At 41.7% G+C, this 13,986-nt stretch overlaps 1 protein-coding gene across 2 annotated transcripts in view; it reads right to left on the bottom strand.

Annotated features, from left to right (window-relative positions):
* Window positions 1–3,812: 3,812 nt before the first annotated feature.
* LOC118387947 (zinc finger and BTB domain-containing protein 7C) overlaps window positions 3,813–13,986 on the bottom strand; it is a 31,708-nt gene continuing 21,534 nt past the window's right edge. For both annotated transcript variants that reach the window (XM_035776815.2, XM_035776816.2), the window contains exons 2-3: window positions 9,759–11,130; window positions 3,813–7,768 (exon numbers count right to left, since the gene is read on the bottom strand). In XM_035776815.2, coding sequence (XP_035632708.1) covers window positions 7,087–7,768; window positions 9,759–11,110 — 2,034 coding nt within the window. In that variant the 5' untranslated portion in view covers window positions 11,111–11,130 and the 3' untranslated portion in view covers window positions 3,813–7,086. The remainder of the gene's footprint in view (window positions 7,769–9,758; window positions 11,131–13,986) is intronic.

Genomic DNA, 13,986 nt, shown 5'->3' with positions numbered 1-13,986 from the left:
CACACCTGTCAGATGGATGGATTATCTTGGAAAAGGAGAAATGCTCACTAACAGTGACGTAAACAAATTTGAGAGAAATAAGCTTTTTGTTTGTATGCACATTTTTGGGGATCTTTTTCCAGCTCATGAAACATGGGACCAACACTTTACATGTTGCATTTACATTTTGTTCAGTATACTTTAGGATCTTTATTCACTCACTGTAAATAATAATAAGGAAATAGGTACCATGATCATGACTGGGAACCGGCCTCAAGGTTAACACAGACTCTCCCTGCTCAAAATAACAATCTACTGCACATACAGTTTTTGTGCTCTAGGTTCAGACAGCCTCACAGCAACATGTACCGTACTGGCATTCCTATAGTACCTGTTTAGTTTCATAGTGAAAATACAGAAGTCTCCTTTGGGACCACGTTTCTGCAACGGCAACTTAAATATAAGACACTGACATACATGTGGTTCCCCATAAAATGTTTTAAAGATGGGACTGTCAATGTAAAGACCCATGTCTTCATGGGTCTTTAGTGGGACAACAGTGGGACAACAGAAAATGAACTTCAAGTTCTGATATTGCTTATTCATACATTATTGTTAGTCAATTGACAACTTTTTTCATTTGTTTTTTTCTTTGCATCACTTATTCAGGGCTTTACAGTGTGTTTCCTATGCCCTATGACCCTCAAACTCAACTCTGGACCTTGAAGCCAGTTCCACTGAATTTGTTCATTGTTCAACTCTAATCAAGGAGTGATAGTATAACACCCTCTAAAGGGGCAAAACTGCATCACAGTGGAGAGGTTGTGCGACAAACATGTGCATTGAAACTGTAGTATAGTCAATCACCCAGTAGACGGCAGTGGAGAGATACAGATGAATAAAGTCAAGACAGTGAGAGGAAAATGTCTATGTCTGTAAAAACATTGCTAGCCTCCCAACTTCGTGCTTGTCCACCAGGAAGACAAAACCAGACAGTGGACTGTAACTGATTGCCAAAAGTAGTTTTATTTCATAAATTTTCACCTGAAGCAAAATTGTTTTTTAATTAAAAAACTTAGCTCTTCCTTCTCTTTTTCAATGTGGCTATTTCGATTCCACACACCCTATCTCTTTGCCAAAAGGTCCAAGATCTCTACGTTTTGAGGAGGCAAGGAGAGAGACTGTGAAGAATTGAGGAAAGATAAATTATGATCCACTGCTTCATGACAGGGAAGTATGCAGAACCTTCGGCTCCAAGGCCATTCTTTATTTTATATATTTTTTCTCATGCTGCGGTTGGGAGTGGGTGTTCAAACAGACGACTTTGGGATGAACATATTTTTGTTGTCCTGCAGATTATTTGGAAAGATCTTTCTGATTTCTATGCGTTAGCCTACCTATTGTATTATATGCACATCTTTGTCTCATTATTCACACACTCTCAGAATTTGCTTCTTCAGCCTACCTCTCCTCTTCCAACTGGGTTTGCGAGATCACGTGCGCTATGTTGCCTATATTTGTGGTCTCAATGAAATAGCCTATGCATGGGCAGAGGATCACTTGGCAGTTATCTTTACAAGGAAATGTTATTAAATATGATTAGACCAGTGGTGTAGTGGAGGGTATACGCAGGCATACAACCTAGGCCTATAGCCTACCCACTTATTGTTTTCTGGGCATTGCGTATACACACTTCTTAATCCCCTCTGATCATACCAAAGTAGTTTAGTGGAGGTACAGGATTTTGGCTATAGACTAGTTTCAAGTAAGGTAAGACTTGCCTCCATAATATGAAGTAAAACATCCAGGTTTCAAACAATTAAGGAATAGAACAAATTTAGCAATACTAATGATAGGCCTAACCTTCTTCTGGTAAACCTTCTCTATTAAATGTTAACTACAATAGCTATAAAGTAGCCTATGCCTACCTGTCAGAATGATAACATGATTATTTGCATCACTACAGTTGCTATTTCATTTTCATACACCAACGCATGTGCTACAGAGGGTCTGAATGCTTATGTAAATAAAGTATTTATGTTTTTTATGTATAATCTTTTGGGAAAAAAATGTAAAAGCCTGTTTTTGATTTGTCATTATGGGGTATTGTGTGTAGATTGATCTATTTAATCAATTGTAGAATAAGTCTGTAAAGTAACAAAATGTGGAAAAGGTGAAGGGGTCTGAATACTTTCTGAATGCACTGTAGCCCTGGACAACCATACCTCATTCAGTTCATTGAAGGCTAGTTGATTAGTTGACAAGTTGACTCAGGTGTGCTTGTCCAGGGTTACAATAAAAATGTGTACTGTTGGGGGTACTCTAGGATCAAGATTGGGAAACACTGATTTAGAACATCAAATTTTGAAAAAAGTGTGACTTTGAAAGTGAAAATCTGTAAAAATTAAGAAAATATTTTCACATGTATCTGTTTCAATGGTAGGCCTACTATTAGCCTACTTGCACAGTATAGCTCGGGTTGGCCTGATGTGAAAGACCAATATGGGATTTAACATTTTAGGTAATTCAGAGTGTTTGTCACTGTTTCTCACACGGCACATTTCCTAAGCTGGGAGTTTGGAAATATTTAAGATTTTTTTTAGTATTCCCACTTCTCCAGGCAGCAATACACCACTGGATTGGACTATAGTTTACTACAGTGGCTGTAAATGAATATTGACAATGGAAAGAAAAGGAGGGCGCTCAACCAACGTGATTCGAGGTGCAAAAAAATAAGATAATCGTTGCAAAGTAAAAGGCCCTTTTCATTTTCATTCAATATTGGTTACCCATTTATTTGTCTCTGCCTGCAAATCATCCTCCTAAAAGGTAGGCTATATCCTATGAGCAAAATGTAGCTCAAAAGAAAGTGCAAGTGTCCTCTCTCATCATTCTTGTTGCTTCAAGTTCAGTAGCCCACCAATTCAACCTGATCAACCACCCTACTTTTGTTTTTGCCTTAAGTAACCATCTGTCATATGTAACCATACCAAACATAACATAACATCATACTAATTTGAGTGTCCCGTATGTACCTGCCCTATGTGGCCATACTGTGAGATCAGGTCTTAATTAAATAGAGTCTATAGCCTATGAAGATAACAAGGCAGTTATCTTTCCAACACATTTTTCTTCATAAATATTATTAGTCGTTTAGTTTACTACATTGCCTATGAATAAATATTGATCCCCCATATTTGTCTCCGTCTGAAAATCAGCCCACTCCTAAAAGGTAGCCAAAGAGAAAATGCAAGTCTACAACTCAGCTCTCTTCAAACTGTGTCTATAATGGGACACGTGAGAATCTATGGTAATGTAACCTGTTTCTTAGGTTATCTTTGAGCATTTTAATATTGCCTATAGGCCACAAAATGGTTGAGACAATGGCTGCCAAGTGAGCTGTGTCACATATGCCTAAAATAACATTGCGGAACTGTGGTTGGGTTCTGGACCAGTCCTTGCGGTAGCAGTTAGGAGTCGGACAGAAAGCCAGTGGGTGCGATGAATTAAGTCAATCTGAAGTGGCCATACAGCATCTACTGCAAAGCAGCCTCCACAGACATCAGGATTTTCATACTTCTTGACCTTAGATGAGCAGAACAGCTATTGAGAAGGAAGTTGTCAAGGAACTCATGTGTTTGTAGAGGAGGTACAGTCCCAACCTACTTTCAAACCAATAATGGAGCTATATGGAGCACTCTGCATTGTTAAAGCCAATGTATGCTTGATCGGCAAATGTGGTCAGTGGCTCCATATGGAGGCATAAAGAGGCCAAATTAAGCTCTGTACTGCATTGCGGTGCGTTCTGTAATAAGTGCGCTGAGAGTCGGGAAGCAAGTTCAGGGAGTGACTGTTTTAATAAATAAAAGAAACAATGAACACGAAACACAAACAAAGCGCTGACATGAAAACAGAGTCAATAACCCCTGAGGAAAGAACCAAGGGGAGTGACAGATACAGGGAGGATCATGAGGCGCAGGTGCACGAGATGATGGTGCCAGGTGTGAGGGATAATCAGCAGCCTGATGACCGAGAGGCCGAAGAGGGAGTATAAGTGACAGACTCCCAAATTTTGTAACAATGTGTAGGGCTCCATATACCCCCACATTGACATGTAGGTGGGGGCGGGAGGTCCTGTATGAACACAAACTCACTTCCTTCACAACAGCTGTTCTGTAAAGCGCAAGAAGTATGAATGCCATAACTTCTGCAGAGCCCGTATCATCGTAAATGCTGCACTGCCAATGCAGATGTGATTGCAGATTGACCATGCAGCTCCTCTAATAAAGTTTGAGAGGCGCACAGGGATGCAGTATGGAGGTTGATTTGGTTTCTGCATGCTGGCGGAGGCTCCACAATTGCATCACACCCTCCATACAAAGCCTCTGGCCACATTTTTGGATCAATTATAAATTGGCTTTTAATCAGTCCTGCAAAGACCTCTATAGGGAGTCACAGTTACATGCATATCCAGTGAGATCACTCCAGGTTCAAGTCGAAATGTGATGTTTTTGAAGGTCCTCAAGACATAAGGAAACTCCCTGCAAAACCTTCCACTAGGGGCAAAAAGCTGGAATGGAACCCAGGTCTACAAAACAGGACTCTGCTGCTTAAGGGTTGGGCTACAGAAACAACTCTAGGGTTAACTTCAGGCATCCATTCTGATTGATTAACAACCCAGGCATTGATTCTGTTTGGTTAAATTAAGGATTAAGTTTTGGGATAGGATTAATTAACTTCAGGCATTAATTCCGATAGGTTAAGAATTCAGGCATTAATTCCGATTGGTTAACAAGTCAGGCATCCATTCCGATTGGTTAAATTAAGGATAGGATGGGATAGGATTAAAACATATAAACTCCAAGGTTCACTTTAGGCATTTATTAAGACTTTCCTTTCCAACTCAATGGTGAGCACTATTACCATCAAGTAGGCTTGGGTTTTTCTAGGACTCAGGATCAATCCCAGTGACAGGCAGTGCGGTGTCAACGAACACATCAAAATTTGGAGGAACATGGGCAAACATCTAATTTTGCAGTGAGACAATAAGAGCTTCATAGTATTTTTATTTATTTATTTATTATTTATTTTTTATTCTGTGCTATTGACTTGTTTATTGTTTACTCCATGTGTAACTCTGTGTTGTTGTCTGTTCACACTGCTTTGCTTTATCTTGGCCAGGTCGCAGTTGTAAATGAGAACTTGTTCTCAACTATCCTACCTGGTTAAATAACGGTGAAATAAAAATATAAAAGTATAAAGGGATGAACTTCTATTTGCACAGTCAAATAAATTCAGACGAAGAAGACCAGCTGTAAAGAACATTAACTAAAGTGTTCAACATAATACTGTTTTACAGCATTATAAACGTTTAATGCAAGTATATTTTTATCCAACAATCAAATAACATTCTTTAAATGTCAAAATTCCATAGCCCTAATTTATTTGGAAAAGTATACATTTATGTAAAATCTTTACAATGTCAAGGCATCCAATTTATTTGATGTTTCATGGTGATATTATCATCACCAGTTTATTTTGATAGCAACGTCGAGGTGTTGTGTATGCTTTTATGAAGACAGTGATTATAATATTGATGTTTGAATACAAGCTATAGCTCAATAGATGATTGAGGATGTTGAGTGTCGTTCTCTAAAATGGCATCCAAACCATAATTCCAGTTATGAAAGATTTGCACCATAAGCGCGCTCTCTCACGCTCACTGGGCACACACACACACACACACACACACACACACACACACACACACACAAAACCAGAATTTAAACTCCCAGACCCACGGGAGTACAACATTTAGTGTCTTTATAAAACAACATATTTGCAAAATATAGCCAAGGCTAATTTAAATATGCATAAATACCAAGAAAATAGTTTCCCATTTCAATTCAAATAATTGTGAATAACAACATTTACACACAGGTCAGAAAACAAACTGTATATGAAAATAGGGTAGAAACCCTTTTTAAATGTCTTACTGCAGCAATCAAATCACCAGCAAGTGACATAGCTAAAGCAATAATCTTTCTGTTTCACAAATTATTTACACAACATGGTCTTTAGAAGAAACACAGAACATACTGTATGCAATGTAACACAAGGCTTATTCAAGTTTGTGCAATATCAAACTCCACATCTTTGGAGGGGTTATCAACTATAAAAAACAACAACAAATATAATACAACAATAATCAACATAACTATGGTCAAATTCTTTAAAACATTTGTATATATTTACAATAGTGCAGACAAAATCTGAGAACAATGCATTACAAGGGTAAAAACAAGTTTTCGATGTAGATTATTTTTGTCAAGTGAATCCTTTCTCATGGTTTTGAATGTTCTTCGGTGGCTTAGACTACCCTGTTTATTAGCACTGTACCCAAAGTCTGAAACTTTGGGTACATTTGGAATCCGTAGTTTGTAGCTTATCAGTTTATTAATTTATTGACTGGGAATTTAGGAAACAACGTATTGCCATATGTTAGGGTGGGGTAGCCTAGTGGGGTAGCAGGGTAGCCTAGTGGTTAGAGCATTGGACTAGTAACCAGAAGGTTGTAAGTTCAAACCCCCAATGGTACAAATCTGTCTTTCTGCCCCTGAATAGGCAGTTAGCCCACTGTTCCTAGGCTGTCATTGAAAATAAGTATTTGTTTTTAAACTGACTTGCCTAGTTAAAAAAAAGGTTTAATTAATTACACTATGAATTACACGTTTACATTAATAATCCAAAAATAAACAGTTATTTCATGTCCTGAGAGTATACTGTTTTTCAATTTAGTACTTTTGGAACATATAAAATGTATTTGTCCAGTTTTACTTCTCCAAATTAAAAGTTTTATCAAAATCCTTGTGATTGTAAAGATGGCAGCTCAAAAGATTTTGATCTGAGATGTTTAACATCAACTGTTTTCCAAGTATTTACCCTGTTTTCTATATACTTATGTTCCCAGACATCACTCCCCTTAAATCTCTAAACAGCAGGTTGGAAATCTACCAGACAGAGAACTCTCTCTGTTCTGTGCGATTCTTAGAACTCTGAAATGAAGTGTCAGTTAGCTATCATTTGGAAGTGTCAGTTGGAAAATGTTTAGTTTGCCGGTTCAGGGATATTAGGGGTGTGGTTCTCCAGTCTCATGGTCCAGGGGTCAGGGATGTAAAATGGAGGGTGGGTAAGAACTTCCTCCCCAGGCCCTGCCAGGGCAAAGGTGAACACGCCCCTCTGTCTCTCCATCTCCACCTCGTCCACCACTTGCTTCCTGTCTGACCGGTGCCGAGTCTCCCGACTCTCCCTGCTCTCTCTGCTCTCTCTGCTGTCACTGTCCAAGTCCTTATAACTCAGCTTCTTACCACCCAGACCCAGGTCCTGCCTTTCTCTCTCCCCAAGGCTCAGACTTTGACCTCTAACTCCCCCATGGGAGGGCAGAAGCCGGCATCCGCCCGACCTCTCAGTCAGAGTCTTGCCGCCCTCGTGGTGATTGGCCGAGCATGGAGGGCCCTGCAGGAAGTTGTTGACTGAGCGCCAAGCGGCCGGCTTGCGGCCCCGTCGAGGGCGTGAGATGCGGCAGCTCTGCCTCTTGATGTGGCGGTGCAGGTGGTCTGAACGTGTGAAGCTCTTGTAGCAGTGCTCACACTGGTAGGGCCGCACCCCTGTGTGGATACGCAGGTGGTTCTTTAGGTCATAGTTATGGACAAACTTGGAGTTACAGTGAAGACAGATATAGGGGCGCTCGCCTGTGTGCTTTCGCATGTGGATCTTCAGTTTGTCTTGCCTGGAAAGACAAAAAATGAGTTATATTCTGTGTTTTGAAAAATGTAAGAGATGAAAGCATAGGTATACTTTGGGGTACTGGATGGAAGGTGAAATTATCGTGCCATAACAGTGGCAGGAAATGAGAAACCATTAAAGGGGGTTTCCAGTTTCCACCTTTTAGGTCTCGACTCTCAAGTGGTATTCAGATGAGAGGATGAAAATAATTAGCCTGAACCACAAAAACACATTGTTCCCTTACCCTAATAACATTGCCCTTAAAAGATCTCAAACGCCGGTGTCAACATGATTGCTACACTCTTATAAAAAAGGTGCTATCTAAAACAAAAAGGGTCCTTTGGCTGAAGAACTATTTTTGGTTCCAGGTAGAACTTTTTGGGGTTCCTTATAGAACCCTTTCCATAGAGGGTTCCACGTAGAACCCACAAGGGTTCTACCTGGACCCAAAAAGGGTGCTCCTATGGGGACACCCGAAGAACACTTTTGAAAGCCTTTTATCTAAGGGTGTATATACAAGTAACATTGATTAAAAGATGATTGGGAAGCACTTTGTTTTACACATCCATATTTTGTATAGTCTATAGGGCTAATAAGACCTATTACTGTGCGAGGAATGTGCAGTGTCAGAAATCTGTCTTGCCTACAACCTACTGAAACATTCCCGGGACCACCCATACGTAGAATGTATGCACACATGACTGTAAGTCGCTTTGGATAAAAGCGTCTGCTAAATGGCATATATTATAATACTGTGTATTAATCGCACTTCATACTTAAGCAGTAAGCAACAAGTATCAACATACTAGACTCATACTGAGAATGCATCATCTGATGCGGAATTTCCCACCATTCGTTCATTTTGATACAGCCCGTCCTCTTATCTCATTATCAGCTGCAGTCAAACACGTGGGTCTGAAAGACGATTCTCTTCCTCAATCGCATGCAGTGAATTCTACTAGATGAAAATCCGAAATGAGTATGAAATCCTGACATTTAAAGCATATTGAATTTTCAAAGATTCACATACAGTGCCTTCAGAAAATACTGTTTAACATGATTGTTTTATGACTGCCTCATCTCAGTCAAGCAGTACATTTCAAACACAGATTCAATCACAAAGACCAGGGAGTGTTTTCCAATGCCGCTATTGGTCGATGGGTAAAGATAATGATAAAAACAGACATTGAATATCCCTTTGAGCATGGTGAAGTTTTTAAGATACACTTGTCCTTCCTAACTCAGTTGCCAGAGAGGAAGGAAATCACACAAGGATTTCACTATGAGGCCAATGGTGAAGTTAATGGCTGTGATAGGAGAAAACTGAGGATGGATCAACAATGTTGTAGTTACTCCACAATACTAATCTAATTGACAGCGTGAAAAGAAGGAATTCTCTACAGCAAAAACAATATTCAAAAAAATCCTGTTCGCAACAAGGCACTAAACCTAAACACCAACACACAAGGCCAAATCTACAAAGGAGTTGCTTACCAAGAAGACAGTGAATGTTCCTGATTGGCTAAGTTACAGTTTTGACTTAGATATACTTGAAAATCTATGACAAGACTCAAGCAATGCTCAACAGCCAATGTGACAGAGCTTGAAGTATTTTTAAAACATCAATCCAGGTGTGAAAAGCTCTTAGAGACTTACCCTGAAAGACTCACAGCAGTCATTGCTGCCAAAGATAATTCTAACATGTATTGACTCAGGGGTGTGAATACTTATGTAAATGATATATTTCTGTATTTCATTATCAATAAATGCAACAATTTCTAAAAACATGGTTTCACTGTCATTATTGTGTAGATAGATGAAATAAATGTAATCAATGTTGAGTTTGTAAGAACAAAATGTGGAATAAGGGTTATGGATACTTTCTGAAGTAACTGTATTTATACTATACATTGTTTTATTTTCTTAACCCAGAAAGCTACAATTTAAAACACAAGTATGGATATTTAGACACAGTGTATATGAATTTGTCATACCTGGTGAATCGCACCTCACAGATGGTGCACATGTATGGTTTCTCTCCTGTGTGGGTCCTCATGTGTCTGGGTAGTTTCCCTGCCCCCTGGATCACCTTGTTACATATAGGACACTGCTGGGAGGCTTTAGGCTTCATCTTCCGCTCTTCCTCCAGCTGCCAGGGAGGGAACAGCGCCCCCAGGTGGCTTGACGTGCTCAGGAAGCCCATGTAGGAGCGGAAGTCTGCCTCGTCCTTTATCTGGCCCAGATGGAGGTGAGACCCCTCGGACCGTACCACCCCCATCTCAACTCCCATCCCCGATAGGCCGGAATTCAGGAAGTTTTTCAGGAAGTCCCCATGCAGCATGCTGGGCGGGACTTCCTCCTTTAGCTCCTCCTTGATGATCTCTCTTTTCACAACTAGGTCTAGGGGTCTGTTGTCCAGCTGGGGCGGGTAGGAGGGGCGGGGAGTCTGGGCATGGTGGTTGGGGTCTAGAACCTTTTGGGGGAAACCTGGGAAATCTGCGGCCCACATGGGAGGGTAGAAGCCAGGGAGCAGAGGGGAAAAGTTAGCCCTCCTGTCCAGGACTGATGGCATTTTAGGGTATAGCCCTTCCTGTAGCAGGGATTCAATGGAAAAGTCTTTGAGGGCTCGGCTCTCCATGCTCTCATGTTTCTCACACTGAGAGTCTGTGTCCCGACACTTCCTCTCATTCTGCTGCAGCTCGTACTGCTGCTGGTACTGGGAGGTATTGGGTGGACTGAGAGCTGCTCCTCTCTCTGACCCGACCTGGTCCTGACTCTCTGACGACCTCATTGACCTCTCACTGGCATTATCCTCCTCGTTATCCTCCTGCTCGTCCTTCCTTGACTCATCATCCTCCTCCATGTCTTTATCCTCCTCTTCATCATCTTCCTCCTCTTCTTCTACATCCTCCTCCTCTTCCTCCTCTCCTCCTCCACCTCCACCTCCTCCCTCACCAGAGTCCATAATCTCCAGACACACGTTGATGATGCAGGGAATTTCCAGCATCTGAGCCGCTCCAAGGATCTCCTTTACGTTGGATGCCGTCACCGTCAGCGTGGATGTGTAAGCAAACTCCAAGATTGCAGTCAGCGACTCGGGGGCCACAAAGTCTATCTCAAACACCCCATGCTGGTCCCTTCCGTCAGAGGCCACGGTGAAGAGCTTCTTGAAGTACTGGCTGCAGGCGGCAAGGACCGAGCGGTGGGTACGGTACTCATGGTCTTGTACAACGAGGACTACATCACAGAGTAACCCGGAGCGGCGCTGCTCGTTGAGACAGCACAGAACGTCACTGCTGTGGTTGGGGAACGGAATCCCGATCAGGTCATCCTCTGTGTGGGCCATCCTCTCCTCTCCTTCTCTTACTTATTTACAACACATGGAGAGAAACACAATATCATTTATTTTCAATCAAATGTATTGCTTAAGCCCTTTTAACATCAACAGTTGTCACAAACTGCTTTACCCAGCTTAGATCCCAAAATAATCAGAAGCACAGTGCCAAGCAAGTGTTATTTCTATGGAGGTAGACATTTAATTTTATTAAACCAGGCAAGTTCATTTATAAATTAGTGATACAACAAAATCCCTTTGCAGAGCTGCACAGACCATAGTTGATGAAATATGAATATTCTTTAGATTAGAGTGAAGTGTTGAATGCTATCCTATGGAGGATCTTGTGAAAACGTGTTAATTCTCTAAGATGTGCTAAAAATGTTTTTGGCCGTTTTCTCGCCCTGTCTATGAATAGAGTTTAAACTTGTAGCTGTCCGCTCCTCAGCGGTTACTGCAGGCATGTGGATAGATACTTTCAGGTTGCTTCTTGCCACAACCGCATTGTTGACTGGATCCAAATCGTCCACAGCTTCTGTTACGTTACAGTATAAAGCCAGAGTAAATAAGCTATGAGTTAATAATATCCATCTGCAGTCTAAAGTCCTGTCTAAGCCGGGGGGAAGATCTTTTTTTTATTATGCTAATTGTGCTGATCAGTTACCAATTAAACATGTAATATTCTCGATCTTGTTGCTAGGGAACAGTTTCTATGATTATCATACAGAAACAGTATCTATACACAGTGGAAGATACCTATAGAAGAAGACCTAGGTTAGAGACCCCCTCTTTTTACACTGCTGCTCCTCTCTGTTTATCATATATGCATAGTCACTTTAACTATACATTCATGTACATGCTGCCTCAATTGGGCCAACCAACCAGTGCTCCCGCACATTGGCTATCTGCATTGTGTCCCGCCACCCACCACCCGCCAACCCCTCTTTTACGCTACTGGTACTCTCTGTTCATCATATGTGCATAGTCACTTTAACCATATCTGCATGCACATACTACCTCAATCTCTGTATGAACTTGAGTAAAAATTACTTGAAGAAGTAGAAAAATTACAGAAATTCTCCAAATGCCTTTTCTACTTTAAGTGGAATCACATTTCCGGAGCGTTTTGTACGTATAAAAATGTTTTTTTTGTCAGTTTTACTTTTCAGAAATAATTTAAATAAATACCCGATGAGAGAGAGCGAGAAAGAGAGGAGGGGGGAGACAGAGAAGGAGAGGGCAAGAGATATAGAGAGCCCAAAAGTTCCCTAACAGGTTGCACAAACATTAACGCTGTGAAGGACTAGGAGCCCATCCCTGGAAAACACAGCCAAGTCAAACAATTGGTGCGGAGCTTAGAACAAGAGAGGGGCCAGGGAGGGCCAGGAGGGAGTCCATGGTTGGTCTCCAGAAGTATCCTAAATGGCACCCTATTCCCTATATAGTGCACTGCTTTTGACAAGAGCCCTATGGGCCCAGGTCAAAAGTAGTGCTAAGGAATAGGATGCCATTTGGGATGTAGCTATCTCCCCCACCCTGGGATCTTGTGCTGCAGGCTAGGAAGCAGCCAGCGCGCCTCTCTCTCTCTCTCTCTCTCTCTCTCTCTCTCTCTCTCTCTCTCTCTCTCTCTCTCTCTCTCTCTCTCTCTCTCTCTCTCTCTCTCTCTCTCTCTCTCTCTCTCTCTCTCTCTCTCTCTCACACCAGGGCTAATTACTATGTACTGGAGAGGATCTGAGGAGGATGTGCCACATGGACAGAGAGGGGAGGAGGGCACTGCTTATCCAAAGCAAGGTCCTGGATGGATCACTGTTTCATCACCCTTTCCCTCTCTCCCTCCCCTCAAAACAGTCAGGGTGGGGACTCCACTTGTAAACCTTTGTCAAAGGGCCTGATAACCCCTTATTTTTTTGTGATTTGCTCTGGCAGTCTCTCCCTGTTCTGTCTGTCAGCCCATGGAAAGACAACTTTGATCCTGTGTTAATACTAAATAGACCCCATAGACCACATCAAAGCTGTTCCACTTTGCTTTGTTAAAGAGTCCCAGATAATGCACCTATTAGAAACAACTATGTACAAAAGACTGTCGCTATTGTTTTGGATTAAAACATTTATTTTTACTTGATTCAATTCACGGTATATATTTGATAGTGAGCAGGAAGAACTTCTGAGTGTAACCATATGAAGATCAGCAAAGGTAAGTAATTCATTTTATTTCTGACTTGTGTAACTCTTCTGCTTGGCTGGTTATTGCTTGTAATGATTTGTCTGCTGGGCGATGTTCTCAAATAATCGCATGGTATGCTTTCGCCGCCTTTTTGAAATCTAACACCGTGGTTGGATTCACAAGAAGTCCATCTTTAAACCCATGTGTAACACTTGATTGTTTTCTGAATTTTTATAATCATTATTTCTGTTTTTGAATTTGGCGCTCTGCAATTTCACTGGATGTTGGTCAGGTGTGACGTTACCGTCCTACGTACCCTAGAGGTTAATACACTGCAGAAGGATAAATGGCACAATGAGAGAGCAGGTTGGCCTGTCCACAGCTCCTCTTCTCCGACCCCTCACAGTGAGTGACTATTGCCCACTACCACTTGCCCACCCCAACTCTGTGTCACCACAACCAACACTGTGTCCTTGCTTGCCTCCAGTCCTGTGGTAGGCAGTGACATCATTAGAGGCTGCCAGGGGCCAGACAGTGGCTAACTAGGGGGCTAACAGTAACACAGCCTCTCTCTCTCTGTCTCCAACCCCCACACCACCACGTCTGATTAGTGAACCCAGGCCCACCAAGGGCCATTGTCTGGGGAAATGCTGACCTGGGGCGTTAGACTAGTAACCGGAAGGTTGCAAGTTCAAATCCCCGAGCTGACAAGGTACAAATCTGT

Source organism: Oncorhynchus keta, unplaced genomic scaffold (assembly GCF_023373465.1).
Source record: "Oncorhynchus keta strain PuntledgeMale-10-30-2019 unplaced genomic scaffold, Oket_V2 Un_contig_6263_pilon_pilon, whole genome shotgun sequence".
Taxonomy (NCBI): Eukaryota; Metazoa; Chordata; class Actinopteri; order Salmoniformes; family Salmonidae; genus Oncorhynchus; species Oncorhynchus keta.
This window is presented reverse-complemented; position numbering and strand designations above follow the sequence as displayed.